Raw genomic sequence first — 21,349 nt, 5'->3', positions numbered from 1 at the left:
TTTTTGCTTGTTTTCCTAAATGGAATCTTTAATTTTATTCTGTTTCTAACCAGTCTTTGCTTGAGCATGGACAGGAAAGCTGTTTTTGTAGAATTTTGGCACTGGTGTCTTAGCCTGCATACCATGGTAACATGAGGACAGAGTCCCTTAACCTCTTTTTGCTTCTGTTTTCTCTTATGTGCATGGGGGAAAGAATCACACATGCCTTTCAGGGGAGTCAGTGAAAATGAAAGCCTCTGGTATGTGTCTGTCAGTCTTCAATAAATGTAACTACTACTGTAATGTTTCAATATACTAATTTTTGTTGTTGTTATTGGTGGTGGTGAGGCTTGAACTCAGTGCCTGGGCACTGTCCCTGAGCTCTTTCACTCAAGGCACCACTTCCGGTTTTTTCTGGTGGTTAATTGGCAATAACAGTTTCAAGGACTTTCCTGCCCTGGCTGGTTTTGAACTGCATCCTCAGATCTCAGCCTCCTGAGTAGCTAGGATTATAGGTGAGCCACCATAACCTTAATATACTAATTTTTATAGACAGATAATGTAGTGAATTCTCTTATGGTCCTTCCTTCCCTCACTTTCCTCCCTCCCTTCCTCCCTCCCCCCTCTCTCTTTCTCTCTCTCCTTCCTTCCTTCCTCTTTCCCTCCCTTTTTCCTATCTCCCTTTCTCCTCTATCCCTCTCTCCCTTTTATCTCCCTTCCTTCCTCCCTCCTTTCCTTCCTCCCTTCCCCCCAACAGTTCCCTTGGCTTTTTGTATCTTATTAGGTAATTGTATTAATTTACTATTAGTACAACAAATGTGTTATTATGTCTGAAGTTGGTGGGTCATGAGTATGGGACTGTGTGTGTATGTGCATGTGCTGGAGTTTGAGCTCACAGAGGGGAAATGTGCAAGGAGAATTCTTCCAAGGGGAGGAGGCAGGCAGGTTTGAGGACCAGCGGACTTCCCAGAGGCAGGGACAGAGGATGAATGCATGCATACCTGAACCAGCCTCACCATGCCACCCTGAAAGAAAAGATGGAGGCTGGGGCAGGGGAGTGGGGAGGAGAGGATGCACAGATAGGAGATGCATCTAGAAGGTTCTAGAAGACAGAGTCCAGTAAACTTTCAATTCAGGCAGCTCAGAATACTATTCAATCTGTGTCGGTGGGGCGGGGGGACGGGTATGGAGATTCTTCAGTGTCAGCTTCCTGAGTAGCTAGGATTATAGACATGACCCAGTAACACCCAACCAGATTTGTTTTTTTTGGTCAGTCGTGGGGCTTGAACTCTGGGCTTGGGTTCTGTCCCTCAGCTCTTCAGCTCAAGGTGAGTGCTCTACCACTTGAGCCACAGCACCACTTCTGGTTTTCTGGTGGTTCATTGGAGATAAGAGTCTCATGGACTTTCCTGCCTGGGCTGGCTTTGAACTTCAATCCTCAGATCTCAGCCTCTTGAGTAGCTAGAGTTACAGGTATAAGCCACCAGCGCCTGGCTTTTTTTGGCCAGTCCCGGGGTTTGAACTCAGGATCTGGTACTGTCCCTGAGCTTCTTTTGCTCAAGGCTACCACTTGAACCACAGCGCCACTTCCAGCTTTTTTTTTGTAGTTTATTGGAGATGAGAGTCTCATGGACTTTCTTGCCCAGGCTGGCTTGGAATTGGGATCCTCAGGTCTCAGCTTCCTGAGTAGCTAGGATTACAGGCATGAGCCACCAGGGCCCAGCTGTGAAGAAATTTCTTGATAGGAGGCAGTGGAGACATGATTTATAGAGCTAATTTATTTCTAGGCCTCTGAATCAGCCTTTATCTCTCAGTGCCATTTCTTCCTGAGTTCTACCAGGCCTGTGTCTGGCCTCTGCAGCAGGAAGTTCTGACTTTTCTAATTTTATCTTTTGCTTCTCCAAGGCTGGGTGTGGAGTTGGGGAAAAGGTGAGATGGTTTTCTTACAAAGAAAGAGAAATCTCCTCCCTCTCTTCCATGGTATCATTCTCCTGGGCTTCTCTTTCAGTGATTTTATTATGTGATTTCTCCCTGAGCCTCTGCTTTCTCCCATAGTCTTTGTAAACGGGAGACTCTGAGTGACAAAATTGATAAATAGGCCAAAAGTCTCCTGGCAGGGTGATGTCACAGCTAACTGGATTCCCATCCCTTTCCTTACACACCTGCAGAATCCTAGAGCCATCCAAACACCAAGCCTAAGCCTTGCTGGTGGCTGCAATTGAGTGCCGAGAGCTCAAACCAGGCATTTCAAAGCAGGACTCTAAGTTGTTTTCTTTTCTTTCTTTTTCCTTGGGTGTTGGTCTCCAGGTTTGAACTCAGGGCCTGGGAGCTATCCCTGAGCTGCTTCTGCTCAAGGCTAGTGCTCTACCACTTGAGCCACAGCTCTACTTCCAGCTTTTTATTTTTTAAATTGTAGTTTATTGGAGATAAGAGTTTCATGGACTTTCCATACCTAGGCTGGCTTCAAATTGAGATCCTCAGATCTAAGTCTCCTGAGCAGCTAGGATTATAGGCATGAGCTGAGCTACGGGAGCCTGACTAGTCTCTGTGGTAGAGAGTCTCTTGCTCTCACCCTGGTGGTCCCAGTGATTTGAGAGACTGACTTTCAGTGTGACTCCAGGCTGTGAGCAGCTATCTGAGGAGAAGCATGATCACTGGAGTCCGGATCCTGCATGGTGTGGATCCCACGCGCCCTTTGCTGGGGTTGGGGTGAGGTCTCACACAGACTTTCCCAACATCTTACCTTCCTTGCCACTCTCTCCTTCCAGGTGCTCCTGTCAGGACTCATTGGCGTTGTTTCATGGAAAAGACCGCTCTCCCTTGTGGTAAGTGACAAAGTGACACTAGATCTCAGGTGGCCTCACAAAGACAGTCTCAAAAAAATTGTCATGGTCTCTGCAGACCTATGCCAGTGAACCCTCCCCTTCTTCCCCCCCCTCTCCTTTTCTCTCTCTCCACCCCCCTCTCTGTCTTTCTCTTTCTGTCAGTACTGGGGCTTGAACTCAGGGCCTCGGTTCTGTCCCTGAGCTCTTTTGCTCAAGGTTAGAGCTCTACCACTTTAAGCTACAGCACCACTTCCAGTTTTGTGATGGTTCATTGGAGAGAACAGTCTCACAGACTTTCCTGCCCAGGCTGGCTTTGAAACTCGATTCTCAGATCCCAGCCTCCTGAGTAGCTAGGATGACAGGCGTGAGCCACCAGCACCCAGCCCATTGCATTTCTGAGAATTCTCTTGGGAAAATTTTCCTCAGATCCTGTTTTGTATCCTGTGCTCTGTTTTGGCGCCCTCTCTGGTGGATGTACTCTCATTCTAGAGCCTATGATCCGGTGCACGCATCCTCAGCACATACTGCACTGAACTCTTCTCTCCTCTGTGTGTTTTGGAGATTGCAAAATCTAGGGGAAGAAGCAAGGTGCAACTGGTTCTCTGAATAGATGCATGGCTGGGCATGGTTCTGAGCCATGGTCTGTGGGACAGGCAGTGACAGGAGGCTGGGTTTTCTCCTCTGAAAGTACCCCAGGCATCTCTGTGTCTATGGATTTGTGGGGTGGTCTTGTCGGTGCTGGCATTAATGATGTGTCCGTGTCAGGCCCAGAGGAAGCGTTCTCCCACATTTTGATGGGTGATGAGAAAATCCAGCATGATGGGTTTCTCTGTTTGTCCTCATCAATTATTTAAAACATTCTTTTTTTTTTAATGATTGGAGTTGGACATCATGACATGTACTAAATATTAATGGAAACAGAGAGAAAGGCTGATTTGTTTGTGGAGGACCCTGGCCCCTCATGAGAGGAACCAGTGCACCCCGAAGAGAGAGCACAAAACACAGGAACTGCTTTCTCTCCTCCACAATAGCTCAGCTCAGAGGATTTGCCTTTGAAAAATGTGGTTTATTTTAACACAGAAATGTTCAAACATCCACGAAAATAGAGAGACTGATGTAATGAATCTCGACAAATAAGTAACAGCTTCTGGGCCATCATACTTCCCTGTACCCCTCATGTTGCTACTCTTCCCAACTCCAACATCTCCTGGATGGATTTTTTTATTTTTAAAAATTATTTTTTCCGTGCTGGTCCTGGGGCTTGATATTCAAGAGCTAGGTGCTGTCCCTCAGCTGTTTTTACTCAAGGCTAGTACTCTACCACTTAAGCCAAGCTCCACTTCTGACTTGTTTTCTGGTATATTGGAGATAAGAGTCTCATGGCATTTCCTTTCCAGATTGGTCTTGAGCTTCAGTCCTCAGATCTCAGCCCTTCAAAGTAGCTAGGATTACAGACATGCGTGGATAGATGATTTTAAAGCAATCCCAGCATGAGAATCAAGAGGCCAACTCTGGTTCAGAATAAGATGGCAGAGAATGTGAACAACTAGAGATCTGACATCATTGTGCCATCCACTGAGTTTTTTGAACTGCTGTTAGGAACCTAGGGACAGCTGGCCCCATCCTCTTCCTACTCTCCGATGTATACCTGGGGTAGGGAATGTCTGGCTTCAGGCTGTGTAAAGTCCAACATCATTTGGTGTAAGATGGAACAGCTGTTGGCCTGTTTGCCTACATTGATAATTTTGTATGGCCTCTAATGGTGTTTGTTATACATATTGAAATGGCAGTAGGCAGAACATAGGTCCCCTGGAAGCCCTCTCATGCCAGCATCTACCAATGGAAAACTACCTTCCTTAGAGTGGGTGGGCAGACTTTAAAAGACTAGAAACATAAAATTGAGGTCCCAGGCATACCCTGAAGTGAGAAGTGAGATTATAACTACAATAATAACAACAACAACAACAACAATAATAATGGTTTGAAGCCAGCCCAGAAGAGAAGTCTGTGAGATTTTTTAATCTCCAATTAACTATCCAAAAGCTGGAAATGGAGATGGGGCTCAGGTGGCAGAGTGCCAGCCTTCAGCAAAAAAAAAACAAAAAAAAAAACCAGGGACAATGCCCAGGCCCTGAGTTCATGACACAGGATGGGCAACACCTACACCATAAAAATTTATAAGCTGTTAAGTAAAGATTTCCTCTTACATATTTTTTCAATTAAAAAAGGATTTTGGTATATTATGTATTATATTTGAGTATTCGTAACTGATATTTAACATGGTCTCAGGTTTATTGGAAACCCAACAGACAGCAAATGAAAGAAAGCAACTTGGCTTGTCTTTCCATTCAGCTTGGATTCAGTTATTTTGTTTTGCTCAACTCCAGTATTTAATGTAAGATGCCAACGACAGGGAATAAGAGGTGTGTGATAAATTAGCTGCAGCCTGGATGAGTGGTGTGTGTGTGTGTGTGTGTGCATTGCTATGCCGATCATTTCTCTATGTAAGAAAGCTTAAAATCTGCTGTATAGACTAGCTTCTTTCAGAAATGTGTTTGCGTTTTTGTATGAACAGAAATGCTTTCTACTCTGTTCATTAGAAATACATTCCTACTGTTACTACAAAGTCTTGTGTTTGGCTATAGTCTATGGGGAAAGAAATATGAATCACTTTAACCTTTAATATGAATTATACCCAGCCTATAGGGCTTTCTTTCTGAGCCATGAATAGATCTCAAATATGACCTTAATATACTATTAAAACAAAGGTGAGTTAAAGGTTAATGTATTTAATGTAAATGTGCTTGGAGTCATCATTTATTCAAAGAACTCATCATAAATCTACTTGCGGTGGGGGGGCAGTTCTTACAGGCAGGACCTCCTTTTTAAGAGAGTATCTTTTGTTTGGTTACATTAAGGATGAAGCCTCTGTTGGTTAAGTGTGGGGAGAAGAAAATAGGCTGTTTATGTACTTATTTTTTCCAAGTCCTTAAAACAAAGTTGAATTTTACTTTTCTGAGAAAGCAGTTTTAAAGTCCTGTACTGGTGGCTTATACCTGTAATCCTAGCTACTCAGGAGGCTAAGGTTTAGAGGATCACAGCTTGAAGCCAGCCCAGGAAGGAAAGTCTTATCTCCAATTAGCCACCAAAAAGCTGGAAGTAGAGCTGGGGCTTAAGTGGCAGAGTGCTATCCTTGAGCAAAAAAAGCTCAGAGACAGTGCCTTGACCCTAAGTTCAAGCCTCAGGACTGGTACCAAAAAAAAATGACCATGGCTAAAAATCCTCATTTTTTTAGTGAAGCATGACAGTGATGTATATTTTCTGGAACCATGTTACTTCGAAGTGTAAACTCTTTTGTTTTAATCCATCAGGAATTTTTTTAATTGGATAGCTACCAAAACTTGCTTGTGGCAAGCAATAATGAACTGGGATAAGAAGATTAAACATAAATAAGGTAGACAAAAACACATAATAATGTGCTAGAAACCAAAATGAATTTAAAGGTCTTCTCTGGAATTCACCTGGAAACAATGCAGTAGGCTTTCTCCTTGCTTGTTGCTTCTGACTGACTGTTGAAAAGCTTTGCAGAAAGAATGAACTATTCCACAGCCCTGTTTGGAGATGGAGAAGTAGAGAAGAAGATGAATCTCTCCCTGATCAGCACTGAGGAAGTAGGACCATCTTTGGGAGCTAAGATGCCTCAGTGTATGGCTATAGAGGCTATAGAGGGGGACCTCAGACTCTATTTATCCTTATGTGTACTGAGTACAGCAGTCCACATCCATTGGATAATATGCGGAGACTGAGAGTTGTGAGTACTGGGACACAAGACATTAATGAGTCTCTGGATTGTGGTAAATCACTTAGTACCTCCTGTGGTGGACACCTGCCAAGTTTAAAGATGATTCCAGCAATGAAGACTTTGCCCAGCCATTGCAATTGGAGATCTGGTTGGCTATTTCTGATTCTGACCTTGAAGAGAGTGACCTCAGACTGATGATTCTGTGTCATCCCCAAGATCTGGTTCTTACTCTCATTTCTGATGGCTAAAGGACACAGCCAGTGCACATGATTGTCAGGATAGCCATGAGATGATATGCTTGTGGCTCAGTAGGTGCCCAGGTAACAGGAATGATTTGTGCAAAGCGTAGGGCTATGTGGTGACTTGAAACCGTGAAACATGAGGATTAAGTTCTAGATGAGTGGGTGAGAGCAGTTGGGAAAATGAAAATAGCCTTGTAAGCCAGGCACCTGCCAGTGGCTCACACCTGTAATCCTAGCTATTCTGGAGGCTGGGATCTGAGGATCCCAATTTGAAGCCAATCCAGCAGGAAAGTCTGTGAGACTCTTTATCTCCACTAAAACTACCACAAAAAAGCTAGACATGGCATTGTGGCTCAAGTAGTAGAGCTCTAGCCTTGAGCAAAAGAAGCTCAGGGACAGCACCATGGCCCTGAGTTTAAGCCCCAGGAGCTGCACTAAAAAAAAGAAAGAAAAATGTTCACAGGAAATGGAGTGTCTTCTATTCTTGGCATGAATTGTCTGATGTCCACCTTGGAAACTTTGACCTTCTACTAAAATGCTTTCTTTTCTTTGTGTTAGTCAGCTTTGTGTGACTATGACAAAATAGCTGAGTCAAAACATTGTATAAGGAGGAAAAGTTCATGGTTCATGGTTTCAGCCCATGGCCACTTGGTCCTGTTGCTTTGGACTAGAGCAGCTCAAGTCACAGAGGAGCACATGGGGGAGCCAGCTGCTCATCTCCTGCTGATGGGGAAGGGAAGAGAGAAGAAGCAGAGCCACTCCATTCCCACTCTGCCCCTTTCCACTCCACCACTCTTCCTAGAAGTTCTGCTTCCTCCCAGGAGCCCCACAGGCTGGTGATCTGCTCTCCCACACATAGGCCTTATCCATGGACACCTACCTGCACCATAGCAAGCCCAGAGACAGTAAAAATAGCTATACAGACACCCCTCAGTATCAGTGGGCTTTTTCTCCAGGATCCTCCACAGATAGCAAAATCTGTGGGTGCTAATATAAAAAGGCACAGCAAAAAACCCAAACAATGATCATGAAGCAAAGTCCCAGTACCTGCAACTAAAATGACATAATACATATCAACTTCCCAGATCTTTAGGTAAACTTTATGTCCTTTCTAGATTACTTATAACAGCAAATGTAAATGCGATGAACAAGGTTGCTGCCTTACATTGGTGAGAGAGGGATGATGGGGAATCAAGACTGTACACATTTGGTAGAGATGCAGTCTTTTCCCCTAATATTTTCAATCCAAATTTGGTGAATCTCTGAAAGCAGAGGGCTCACTAGGTGATATAATTGGAAGAAATTGTAAGTAAGAATTTAGTAAGTCAAGAAATGAATTATGTGTACAGTTTTTATTTAGAAAGATGACAAGAGCAGAGTATCTGATGCTTTTTGAACACAGCCCACAACATTCCTCCCAAGACAAGGGCCTGCTGTTAGGAGAGAAGCATGTGATCTTTTCAAACAGCTTTAGCTCTTATAGCCGCATGCTGGTGACTTACACCTGTAATCCTAGCTATTCAGGAGGCTGACATCTGAGGATCAGGGCTCAAAGCCAGCTAGGCAGGAAAGCTGTGAGATTCTTATCTCCAGTTAATCACCCAAAAAGCCAGAAGTGGAGCTGTGGCGCCAATGGTAGTGTGCTAGCCTTGAGGGGGAAAAAAAAAAGCTCAAGGACGGGGCCCAGGCCCTGAGTTCAAGCCTTTGGCCTGGCACACAAACACAAAGGGTTTAAGCTCTCGGCCACAGCCCAGGGAGCAGCAATTGTAAAAGCCTGGGTAGAGAATTTGAGGCTTGTCTGGTTCCCATGGCTCTTCTCTTGTGATCTGCTCCTTCCCCTGCAGTGGAAATGGGAAGAAGTTGGCTCAGCCTGAATTTCCCAGTGAGAAGGAGGTTCAACCTCCGTATTGGCTGGCTGGAGTTTGCACCTGGAATCTTTCTAGGTCAACAGAGGAACAAGAGCAAGTCCAGCAAGAAGGGAAAGTACCCAGTGCAGGGGGCCTGGGAGTAAATCTTAACTGTAGACTCTTTCAGTGGGCTAGAATTCCAGAACTACAGAATGGTTCTAGAATCTTCTCTCCAGTTTCCCAGCTGTCCTCATCCTGTGCGCTAACATTTCCAAGCAATGACATACTTGAGGTATGATTTGCTAGGGAGAAATTGTAATTTACTGTATCAATGATGACTTAGGCAAACTGCATCGCCTTTTTTATTTTTTAAAGATAATGTCAGAATTCACAGGAAATGTTCACAGGAAATGGAGCGTCTTCTATTCTTGGCATGTATTGTCTGATGTCCACCTTAGAAACTTCAACCCTCTACTGAAATGCTTTCTTTTCTTAATGGACTTCCTTTGCCCTGGGGTCTTTGTGTTCTCCTAATAGAAAAAAAAAGTCATTAAGGGGAAAAATATCTAATATGCTGAAGTAGCTGTAATAGAGGAAAAGTAATAGATGAAGTGTCAGTGGGCTCCAAATGCATATTCTCTCAGAAAGAAGGCAATTACTGCTATAAAGATATAGCATTAGAAAAATTATTACAGCTGAGAAGTCTGTGATCCGCCTGTCCGTGGCAAGTTAATTTTAAAAGCATCACCAGGCATACAAATCATAGGAATAAAATGCTGAACCATACTAATTGAAAGTGAATTTAATATGCAGGACTGAAGAGCCATCACTACTTTCCAGCTTTTAGAAAAATTCTGCCACATAAACTATTAGTTATCAGATTCCCCCCCTTTCAAATGTCCAGCTCCTTTGCATGAAGAATCTCACCCAGGGGCCTTATTTTGGAATCCTGAATAATTTAATGCTATCAAGTAAGCGAGGAAGATATTGAAACCTTCATATCTGACTCAGATTTTTCTGTACTGAGATAAATTGCTATAGGTTTAAGCATTTTATGAAAATATGGAAATTGTGATTAGGAATGAAATGAAGACTTTTGTTTTGCTGTTAACTTTATGCACTTCAACAATTGAAACATTGATTGGACCAATCTTATATATGCAATATTCTCTAAGGACTACTAGAAGCTTTGTTTATTGATTTTTACTATTATTTACATATAGGTATTATTTATATATGTAAATATTGGTTATTTATTCATTCATTCATGTAGTGCCCATCTTAGGGCTTGAACTCAGTGCCTCAAACTCTGGCTTAGTGCTTTTGCTTAAAGTTGGTGTCTACTCCTGGATCCATTTCTTTGGCTTTTTGTGATTTTTTTGCTGGAGATAAGAATCTTACAATTTTTTTTTTTCTGTGTGGACTGGCACCCACTATGATACTCAGATCTCAACCTATAGAAGCTTTTAAAATTGGTTACAATGACTACGTGCTGTATGACTTTGGAGAGAGAAAAGGCCTGTCTTTCATACATGTGTTGTAGACGTACCAAAATGGAAGCCTTTACACTGTTGCTTTTTTTTTTTTTAAATTCCTTCAAATATGTCTTGACCATTCCTGGTTCTTTGTTTTCTTAGAAATTTTTTTAGAATCTGTTTGTCAGAATCCATGAAAAATCCTTTACTCATATATATATGTGTATATATGTATACACACATACATATATATGTATATACATATGTATATATACAAACATGTATGTATGCATATATGTATACACGTGTATGTATATACATAATATATATACACACATATATGTATGTATATATATTTACTGGAATTGCATTCTATCTGTTTATGATTTCAGAGCATAGCTTTCTGTTACTGTAACACATACCTGAGATAATAAACTTTTAGAAAGAGAGGTTTGCATTGGCTCACTATTTTTACTGGCCCATGATTGGTTGTCCCTATTGCTTTGGGCGAGGCACATGGCAGAGCTAAACTAGTCAGTTCATGGCCAATATGTGAAAATAAAGAGAGAAAGGAGCTATGGTCTTACTGTTCCCTTTGAAGGCTCTCCCCCAGTGGCAAAAAAGACCTCCCAGTAAGGCCTCTTTTTTTTTTTTTTTTGGTTGGTCGTGGGGTTTGAACTCTGGGCCTGGGCGCTGTCCCTCAGCTCTTCAGCTCAAGGCAAGCGTTCTACCGCTTGAGCCACAGTGCCACTTCCGATTTTCTAGTGGTTTATTGGAAATAAGAGTCTCACGGACTTTCCTGCCCAGGCTAGCTTCCAATCCTGGTCCTCAGATCTCAACCTCCTGAGTAGCCAGGATTATAGCCATCAGAGAGTCCAGCTTTAATTTTCCTTTTCTCCTCCTCCTCCTTCCTCCCTCCTCCTCCTTTCCGACCTAGAACTCAGGGACTGGATGCTCTCCCTAAGATATTTTTTTCCTCCAGGCTAGCACTCTACAAACTGATCCACAGGCTCCAATCTGGTTCTTTTTTTTTTTTTTTTTTTTTTTTGAGATAAAGAGTACCATAAACTTTCCTGTCAAGGCTGGCTTCAAACTGCAATCCTTAAATCTCAGCCTTTGGAGTAGCTAAGATTATAGGCGTGAGCCACTGGCATTCAGCTCATCTTTTAATTTTTTTGAAAGTATCTTTATTCTTACATTTATCAAATTACTGAAACTAAAGATTAAAAACTCTTCTCATGTTCACATAGGACAAGAGGCACTTGTTTTAAAGTATAATTCAGTGGATTTTAAATGAGAGGACACACTCTCACTATTGAAAAAATTTCACTCCCAAGGAAGTTAATTTTAAAAAAAATCCCTTACGAAAAATGAATACGGTTTTGTCGGACTTTATATTTAGAGACTCAGGTTTTAGTGCCTTCTCTTCTCAGAGACATTCCTCAATTAGGATTCTGCGTTTACTTCCCCATCAATTGCTAACCTAGGCTGACTTCTGGTCCTACTTTGAGTCTCTTTTGCATTTGGAAATCTCCCTCTACTCTTTGGGATGGGTGCAGGAATAATATCTTTTCCTTACCTCGTGCAAACGAAGACATCATCTGTTAACTTTCCACATAAGAGCAATTTGTTTAGACTCAGAATTCCTTTTTTTTTTGGTTGGTCATGGGGCCTGAACTCTGGGCCTGGGCGCTGTCCCTCAGCTCTTCAGCTCAAGGCGAGCGCTCTACCACTTGAGCTACAGTGCCACTTCCAAGACTCAGAATTCTTGAGCAATCTCTTGTTTGTTTTAGCAATTCAAGGAAAAGTTCTGAAGTCAATGCAAGTTCCTTCCATAATGAGAACAGAATGGTTTGTTCTGGATTCATGGAAACATGTATCATGGGTTATTTCCATTGATGCTTCTTATTCTATAATTGTGAGCTTAAAAAAAAACACAAAACAAACCTCAATTTGTATTTCTCTGTCTCTTTGTTGCTTGTCTCTCTATGCTATTCCCAGGAATTTTAAGTTTATTTTCATCAGTGGTTTTTAAGCTAATTTTTAAAATAAGTGACGAATCTCTTGAAAATTCAATGTATGGCTCACCACCACAATTTATAAAAACATAAAGAGATAGCAGCTCTACCCTGGGGCATACCTGGCTCAAACCCCTCAGGGTTCCAAAGGAAGAGGATGCCAGATTCAAATTAGGTAATGGATAGTCTAATGGGATTGGATAGTCTAATGAGATTCTTTATTCAAGGTAAGGCAAGCAAAAGGGGAACTGGTGCCCAGGGTGAGGCTCTTAGGACCAGCTGAAGGCTGGAGTTGCTGTTGAGCCTCTTGCAGTAAGAATTAAATTGGGAAGAAAGAGCACCTTGAGACTAGGTGTGTCCCTTCCAGCTGCAGTGCCTCCTGTCTGAACCTTCTGGAGAGCGGGGAGGGAGGCGCTGGGCTCAGGCTTGCCAACATCAATCTTCAGACAGCAATAAAAAGGCTGTGGTAGATCTGGAGAGCAGACAGAAAATTCTAGCAAAATTGGGAAAGTTGAAAATACTCCTCTACAGAAAAAAATCCTTAACCCATCTTTTATTTTTGGCAGTATCTGGTCTGTTATTTCCTGTTTCCAGGGCAGATTTTTTAAATTAAGCCTCTCTTTTTCTTTTCTTTTTTTTTCTTTTCTTTTCTTTTTTTTTTTTTTTTGTGAAGTCTCTTCTCATCTTGGTGTGTTTCCTTCTGGACACAAGCTAGTTTCATCTTTTTCATCTCTGGCATTAAAATCTGCTCAGATTTCATAGAGGCCATGACTTTTTTTTTAAATCATGGTGAGATGCATAGAAATTACCTGAGAATTTTCTTCTTGTTTTTTTCTTAATCAAAATGTCTGACTTTACAGTTAGCCAATCTTTGTTCTCAATGTTTTAGAACATTCTCCACTGTCTCATGATGGAAAGGACTTATTTAATCTGTGTATATTTATAGGAATATATACAAGTGTGTCTTTCATACAATTTTGGAAGGTGGACCCATCAGTGTTCATTGGAGATACAGAACTGATAAACCTGGCAAAGATAACGTAATAATTCTTATGAACATGGCTTAGGAAATTAATCCCATAATCTATCATTTCTAGAGAGACACCTCCCCATCCCCCCCCCAAAAAAAAGTTGGTGCTGTAATTTAGTCCAACTTTGATGGCTTAGAAACCTAGGTGTTGAAGGAGGCAGGGACTGGCTAAATCTTCAATTCTGAAGGCCAGAGAACAGAATTGGATGGCCAAAGCCAAGAGAAGGTGGATATCTCAACTAAAAGATAGAGAAAATTTCCACTTTCTCTGCTCTATTCTGGCTCCACTACATTGGCTGTTGCCTACCTACATGGGCAAGGGTGGATCTAAAGTAAAGTAGACTTAGTCCAGTGATTCAAATGCTCTTCTGAGCATGCTCAGACACACTTAAGAATGGTGTCCAACCAGCTATCTGGGTATTTCTTATTTCAGTCATGTTGACTTGTGTGTGTATGTACAGATATAGATTCCTAAACAGCCTATCCAGCCAGGGGACAGAGGAGCTCCTATCCTTCCCATGCTTGACATAAAGGTTACGTTATTGTATGGGACACTTGTTGACAAATTCTCTCCAGTACTAGTATTACCTTTCTCTTGAACTGCTTCCATCTTCAGATGCACCAATCATAAGATACTAAATGGAGAATCTTTTCCAATCATCTGGGAGAGAATATGGGGCTGTATTTTGTGCAGTGAAAATAATAAATGTATCATTTTAAGAAAATGCTGGTGAAATTTGTTTTTGTTGTTTGTAAGGCTTGAACTCAGGGCCTGGGTGCTCTCCCTGAGCTCTTCTTCTCAAGGCTAGTGCTCTACCACTTTGAGCCACAGCTCCACTTCTGGTGTTTGAGTCTCATGGGGACTGGCTTTGAACTGTGATCCCCAGATCTCAGCCTTCTGAGTAGCTAGGATGACAGGCGTGAGCTACCAGCACCCGGCACTGGTGCATTTTTAAATGATGTTTCAAACACATCTTGTTGTCAGCTCAGGTTTTCTTTCCTACCAGAGGAAGCGGGTGTCGTAGTGGGCATTTTTGTTCCAGATATTTGTATGTGATCATGAAGATGCTGTCATTTAAATGTCATCCTCATGCAAATTGGAAGTCACTGTTCACAGAGCTAAATCAGGGTGGGTTTCGCCTCATAGAAACACAAGTTAGAATTCAAATACATCTCCACCAGCAGAATCTGGAAGCTGTCAACTGATGAGAAATGATTAATACCATATGATACTACACAAATGAGCTGGCCCAGGGGGACAAGCATCTTAGAAACCTCCGGAGGGAAATGACTAAGCCAAAAGGGAGAAAAATATTTGGGCAAATGGGATAATAGCTGCCCTGAGAGTAACAGCTTGGCTGGCAAAAGGTGACAGGCAGTGGGTATGTGCCAGGGAGTGGCAGCCTGGGTGTGGGAAGGCTGGCTCACCACTGCCAACAGCACGGGTGAGCTGGTGACACTCAGGGACAGATGACAGAGGAGAGCTCTCCTGAGACCCATCCCCTGTGTGTATGTGTGTGTGGGGGGGGGAGGTCCTTGAGTTCTTTCTCTCTACCAAATAATTATGAGGCAGGAAAAATGGGAGTAGACATAATGTTTATTTGAAAGTAAGAGTGATTCAGCAGGGAAACTGAGGCAAGCCTCATAGCTGTTGGTGAGTTGGTACAAATCCCCCAGCCAGGAGCTGCCTTGCTGTATGAGGTCCTGTCCATCTGCCTCCTGGGTGAGGAGGAAGAGGGGCAAGAAGAGAAGGAAGAGGAAGAGGAGGGAAAAAGGAGAGAGGAGGAGGAAGGGGGAAGAGGAAGAGGAAGGGAAGGAAGAGGGGAAGGAGGGGGTGAAAGAAAGGAAAAGGAAAAGGATGGGGAGAAAAAGGAGAGGGGAGGGGAAAAGGGAGTCGGGAAGAAAGAGAAAAGGGAAGTGGGGGGGAGGAAGGGGACAGGAAGGGAGGTGGGGGAAGAGGAGAGGGAGGATAAGGAGGACAAAGAGGGAGAGTAGGAGGGGGAAGAGGAGGGGGAGAAAGGGAAGGGAAGGAGGAGAAGAGGGAAGGGGAGGAGGAGAAAGAAGGGAGAGAGGAAGGGTGAAGGGGAGGAGGAGAAAGAGGAGAAAGGAAGGGGCGGAGGGGGAGGGTAAAAGGAGGAGGAAGATAGTACAAACTTCTTGGTGCAAGTGGGTAGAGAAGGAGGCCTGAAAATCAATGGCCTGGATGTAGGCTGGTGGGGCTCTCTTTTTTCACCCTTCCGGTGAATCTTGTCTGGTTGAGTCTCTGTCTTCCTCACCCCAAGGGGAGGATCACTGTCATGATCCTCAGATCTCAGCTTCCTGAGTAGCTAGGATTACAGTCATGAACCACCAGCACCTATCTTTTTGCCTTTCCCTCACCCTACCCAGCGTGCCCTGGCTTGTCCTGATTTGTACCATGAATTTATGTCTTACCCTCCTTCCTCATGCTCATTGGAACTTCCAGCCTTCCAAGCCTTGAGGATTAAATCCTGAAGGAAGCCAGATGCTGGTGGCTTAATGCCTGTCATCCTAGCTACTCAGGAGGCTGAGATCTGAGAATCACAGTTCAAAGCCAGCCTGGGCAGGAAAGTCCATGAGACTCTCAATTGCCCATGAACCACCAGAAAACTGGACATGGCTCAAAGTGGTAGAGCAATAGCCTTGAGCAAAAAGAGCTCAGGGGCAGCGCCTAGGCTTTGAGTTCAAGCCCATGACCACCACCACCAATAACAAAAATCCTGTAGAAAACATGCACAAAGTCGAATAAGAACAGAACCATTGGTCATTGTTTCATTCTTGTTTCCTTTTGATGCTTCATGCATTTCTCTCCTTGGAGTGAAAACTCACATTTTATACATCCCCAGTGCCTACTCCAGCAAATGACTCTCTCAGGACTCTCCAATCTGTTGAGGGAATGAAATACTGATGTGTTATTTTATCTTATACTGAATATTAATAAGTATTTCAAGCTTTGTTTTGGGAGGGGGTGAAACTTCTAGGTCTTTTTGTTTTGTTTTCAGTTTTCAAACTTTACCAAGACCAGAGATAATCTTAAATTATCATTGATGATCATTAGTTAAAGTAAATGCATCAATACACAAAAACACAACTTAAGTAAGAATAAAAAGTAATCACAAAGTCGGGCACCAGTGGCTCATGCCTGTAATCCTAGCTACTCAGGAGGCTGAGATCTGAGGACCACAGTTCAAAGCCAGCCTGGGAAGGAAAGTCTGTGAGACTCTTATCTCCAATAAACCACTAGAAAACTGGAAGTGGTGCTGTGGCTCAAGCGGTAGAGCACTTGCCTTGAGCTGAAGAGTGCAAGGACAGCACCCAAACCCAGAGTTCAACCCCCACGACTGACAAAAAAAAAAAAATCACAAACTGGGTACTGGTGGCTCACACCTGTAATCCTAGCTACTCGGGAGGCTGAGATCTCAGGATTACGGTTCAAAGCCAGCCTGGGCAGGAAAGTCCTCAAGACTCTTATGGAGATAAGATAATACCCACCAGAAAACCAGAAGTGGCACTGTGGCTCAAGTGGTAGAGTGACATAGCTGGGCTCTGGTGGCTCACCCCAGGGGGCTGAGATCTGAGGATTACCATTTGAAGTTAGTCTGGGCAGAGAAGTTCATGGGACTCTTATCTCCAATTAACTAGCAAAAAACTAGAAAAAACTAGTGTGGCTCAAGTGGTAGCACACCAGCCTTGAGTAAAAAAAACTAAGCATAGTACAAGGTCCTGAAATGAAGCCCCAGTATCAACATCCCCAAAATATCTTGTCCTCCTAGATAAGAAAATCATAAACGATCTTTTATGGAAAGAGTACCCATCCTGCACCTCCATTTGACCTTGGCCATATGGCCAAAGTCACCAAGTCATGTCTGATGGGCCCAAGTCCTGTCTGTGCAGCCCCTTTGCCACCATGTTCCCTTTTCAGAACCTCCTGGGCCACATTTTTACATAGCAGCTTATTAATTGGCAGCATTTTTTTCCCATGTTAATGAGGGACTTTATAGTGATGAGATTACACGCCTTACAGTGACAGTTCCTTAGATTTGAAAATCTTCCTAATTAGACATCTTTCTCTGCAAGTCAAAAGATGTAATTTATCTTGAAGTTATGCATAAATTGGAACGCTGCTGGGTGCCACTGCCATTGTCATTAAAACATTATTTGATAAATTAAATCTGTATTTAGTTCAGATGTAGTGATTGAAATATTATTGTGACAGATCGCTGAGGAAGGGCTGAGCGTGTTGTAGCACATGGATTCCCTCCCAGTCTTCACTCCGCGATCATCTCACACCCCAAAGCTCATGACTGGCCCTGGGAAGCATGCATTTAGGACAAGTGCACGTGTCGCATCCTGTCTGTTTTCTGCCTCCACTTCCCAAGTCTTTGGAATTTCTTTCTTTACTCTACATCAAGGGTTTCTCTTTTCCCTTTCTCCCTCATTCTGATGCTTTCTTAGAAGGCCAGGTGCAGTGGCTCAAGCCTGTAATCTTAGCTACCTGGGAAGTAGAGATTGGTGGATAGTGATTGGAGTCCAGCCTGTGAAAAATGATGCTCATAAGACTCCATCTCTGGAGTCTGTCCCAATGGCTGGGCGCAGTGGTTAGTGCTTCCCAGAGATCTGGGAAGCACAAGGAAGAGGACCAGAGTCTGGGTGGGCCAGGCCTAAAGTAAAGATGCTACTTTGAAAATAACCAAGGTAATGCCAGGTGCCAGTGACTCATGTCTGTAATCTTAGCTACTCAGGAGGCTGAAATCAGAGGACCAGCGTTCAGAACTAGCCCTGGCAGAAAAGCCTGCAAGATTCCCCATCTCCAACAAGCCAGCAAAAAGCTAGACTGGAGATGTGGCTCAAGGGGTAGAGCACCAGCTGTGAGCAGGAAAGTCACGTGAGAATGGCAGGCAGCAGGCTCTGAGTTTAAACCTTGGCATACACACACACACACACACACACACACACACACACACACACACACACACACACACGAAGGAAGGAAGGGAGGGAGGGAGGGAGGGAGGGAACCAAGGTAAAAAGAGGCTGGAAGAGTGACTCAAGTGGTACAGCACCTGTTAAAACCCTGAGTTCAATCCCTACTGCCACCACCACAAAAAAAGAGCAAGACTTTTTTTTCTTGTCATTATTCCCTAAACATTACAGTATACCCACTATATAGCATTTTCATTGTGTTAACATATTACAAGTCGCCTAAGCATGACTTCAAGTTTTGGGTGGTGTGTGCAGGTTCTAGGACATGGTGCGTGGTTTTATTTTGTTTTTCACTGCATGGTTTTATATGAGGGAGGGCCTTGAGCATTTGTGAACATTGTTTTCCTTGGGTGGTGGGGGTAAGATCCTGATCACCTGCTGATAACACAGATGACTAGGCCTGCACTTCTGTGTGCACACACACATGTATGTACACATCAGAGTGTAAGGCATCTTTGCATAAAAAGAGTAGGAACAATCACTTTGAGAAGATAGGGAAAATACTTCTCAAGGAACTTGAATGATTTTTTTTTTCTTCTGGTCTGTCATGGGGCTTGAACTTAGGGCCTGGGCACTATACCTGAGTTTTTTGCTCAAGACTAGTGCTCTATCACTTTAAGCCACAACTTCCTGTTTTCTGGTGGTTAATTAGAGATGAGTCTCATGGGCTTTAGTTCCCAGGCTAGCTTTGAACCACAATTCTCAGATCTCAGCCTCCTGAGTAGCTAGGACAACAGGCATGAGCCACCAGTGCCCAGCTTTGAGTGATTTTTTGTTTCCAAAATCAACAAGCTATGAAGTGTTGCAGCACACCATGTGACACATAGCCTCCAGTTTGCCTGAATAAAACTCCCGACTATCTCCAATCACCTTAAGATCTTAGGGAAATGGCTTGTCTCTCAGTGCCTCAATTTCTCATCTGTAGGCAAGAATAGAGCACCAAGGGACATTGTGATTGACATAATATATGCTGAGAGTTCAACCAGGCTTGGTACATAAATCCTTAGTGATGTTATGCTGTTATTATCTCTGTGGTTGAGTTTTGTCCTCCTGGGGTTGATACCAATGTTTGCACATTCAGGTCCACAGAACGTGGACAGTGTTTTTTGTTTTTTTTTAAACTACACACTCCAGAGATTCATTATTTCAGTGATTGGTGCCTCTTCTCACTGCAAAATGTTCTGTTTCCCAGTAACCCCGATGCAATAGAAATCTGCAGAAATAAAACCAATAGGTGTGTTCTCTTGAGTCAGTTTCCTCCAAAGCCAGCTAAAGTACAGCTTTGAGAGTTTCCAGTCCTACAAATCTCCATGATCCCACACCACATCCACAGAGAAGGTTTTCTGTGTTCTGATTTCCTTTCACATGGAAATGGATTGACACTACCCACAGTCCTCTGCGGCCTTATGTTTTCCACTTAGCATTTGCATATTCATCAGAGTCAATCATTGGAGATCTAGCTGATTTGGTCTTTCACAGCTGTGTGTCACTCTTCTTTGATGGCTTCAGAAAATCCATAATCTCAAGTTAATTTTCTTTGCTGCACACAGATAACTGAAATAAAGCTTGATTTCAAATGATCAGGAGAAACCACCTCAGAACTGAGAATTCTGTCCACTTTTTCCCTAGGGTGTCTAGGGAACAAATCTGGGTGGGAGTGAGGGGTAGGAAATGTAGAGATGCATGTACAGAATAGATAGAAAAACTTGGGCACAACCAGAATAAAGACCAAATTAGAGCCATGAACCATTTTGCTCACAGGTGCGGACATCTGGTCTACCAGCCATTGATTGTCCTACTAGGAACTAGCTGTGGCACCTGGGAGAACTGCCTCCTATCCAGCTGAAGTGGGAGTGACATGGGCTTGAAAGAAGGCTCCAAGAAACCTTTGTAGGGCTGGGAAGGTGGCTCAGTGGTAGAGTGCTTGCCTAGCATGCATGAGGCCCTGGGTTCAATTCCTCAGCACCACATAAGCAGAAAAGGCTGGAAGTGGTGCTGTGGCTCAAGTGGTAGAGTACTAGCCTTGAGCTGAAGAGCTGAGGGACAGTGCCAAGGTCCAGAGTTCAAGCCCCATGACTGGAAACAAAATGAGAACATTGTAGCAGTGTACAGGACAATAACAAGTCTCAAAGTCTCACTATTGTATATTTCTCAGTTTGAATGCATGCTCATTCAGCAGAGGTGTGGCTCTTTTTCTCTCCAGAGGTGAATGGGAGAAAGCTCCCAGAACATAGAGGATGCTTACACCAAGGCAGCTGAGCATGCTGGCTGGGGTAGGTGACCTGGGACTCACTTCTAGCTGTGACCTCTGGCAGGTGGCCTCTAACTGGGAGCTTATCTTTGGCTGTGTGGCCTCTGGCCCTGATGAATCAAAAGACCCTCATGTTTCCAGAATCTTGAGCTGCATTTTCTCTACCATATTTGGAGCCTCCTTGAAATCAGAGCTGTGAAGCCCATAAGTGACCTGAGAAGTTCATTTCTGTGGACATTTCTAACTCCTGCGTGGGAGCTGGGTCCCACTGTGCCTTTGAGACTTGCGTTCAGACTCTTCTTCACTCCCTGTGGTCGTCTCCATCCTGTTTGGGCAGTTATGAGGAGGGGCGAACATGAGCTACTGGCCTTACCATGTCATCACAGTGCAAAGCATGGACTGGCAGAGATCCTGCGGTCCATTGTAGCAGGAAGATGCATCCATCATGCTTGCTTGTTGAAAAGCATCTCTAAATGGAATTCCAATTACACAGTGGTCTCTGGAGAAAGCCACCTCGCTCTGTTGAAAGTATGGAAAGAAAGGGAGCTGAGCTCTAGGTATCTGTATTGACATAAGAAACCACCTTGAAACACAGCAGTGTTAATCACATTATTGTTGTTGTTGTCATTGTGTGTGTGTGTGTGTGTGTGTGTGTGTGTGTGTGTTGTTCCTGGGGCTTGAATTCAGGGCTTAGGTGTTGTCCCTGAGCCTTTGCACTCAAGGCTAGCACTCTACCACCTGAGCCACAGAGCCAATTCTGGCTTCTTGGTGGTTAATTTGGAGATAAGAGTCTCAGACTGGGGCTGGGAAGGTGGCTCAGTGGTAGCCTTGCATGCATAAGCCCTGGGTTCGATTCCTCAGCACCACATAAGAAAAAAG

The 21,349-nt window shown here is 43.5% G+C and overlaps 1 protein-coding gene across 3 annotated transcripts in view; it reads left to right on the top strand.

Moving 5' to 3' along the window:
- The window catches only part of Fam189a1 (family with sequence similarity 189 member A1), a 151,483-nt gene that overhangs the window by 56,089 nt on the left and 74,045 nt on the right, over positions 1 to 21,349 (top strand). For all 3 annotated transcript variants that reach the window (XM_042698555.1, XM_042698554.1, XM_042698553.1), the window contains exon 2: positions 2,748 to 2,804. In XM_042698555.1, coding sequence (XP_042554489.1) covers positions 2,748 to 2,804 — 57 coding nt within the window. The remainder of the gene's footprint in view (positions 1 to 2,747; positions 2,805 to 21,349) is intronic.

The sequence above is a fragment of the Dipodomys spectabilis genome, unplaced genomic scaffold (assembly GCF_019054845.1).
Source record: "Dipodomys spectabilis isolate Male_0828 unplaced genomic scaffold, ASM1905484v1 ptg000233l, whole genome shotgun sequence".
NCBI lineage: Eukaryota > Metazoa > Chordata > Mammalia > Rodentia > Heteromyidae > Dipodomys > Dipodomys spectabilis.
The sequence above is the reverse complement of the archived record's forward strand: the minus strand, read 5'-3'. Positions and strand labels throughout refer to the sequence as shown.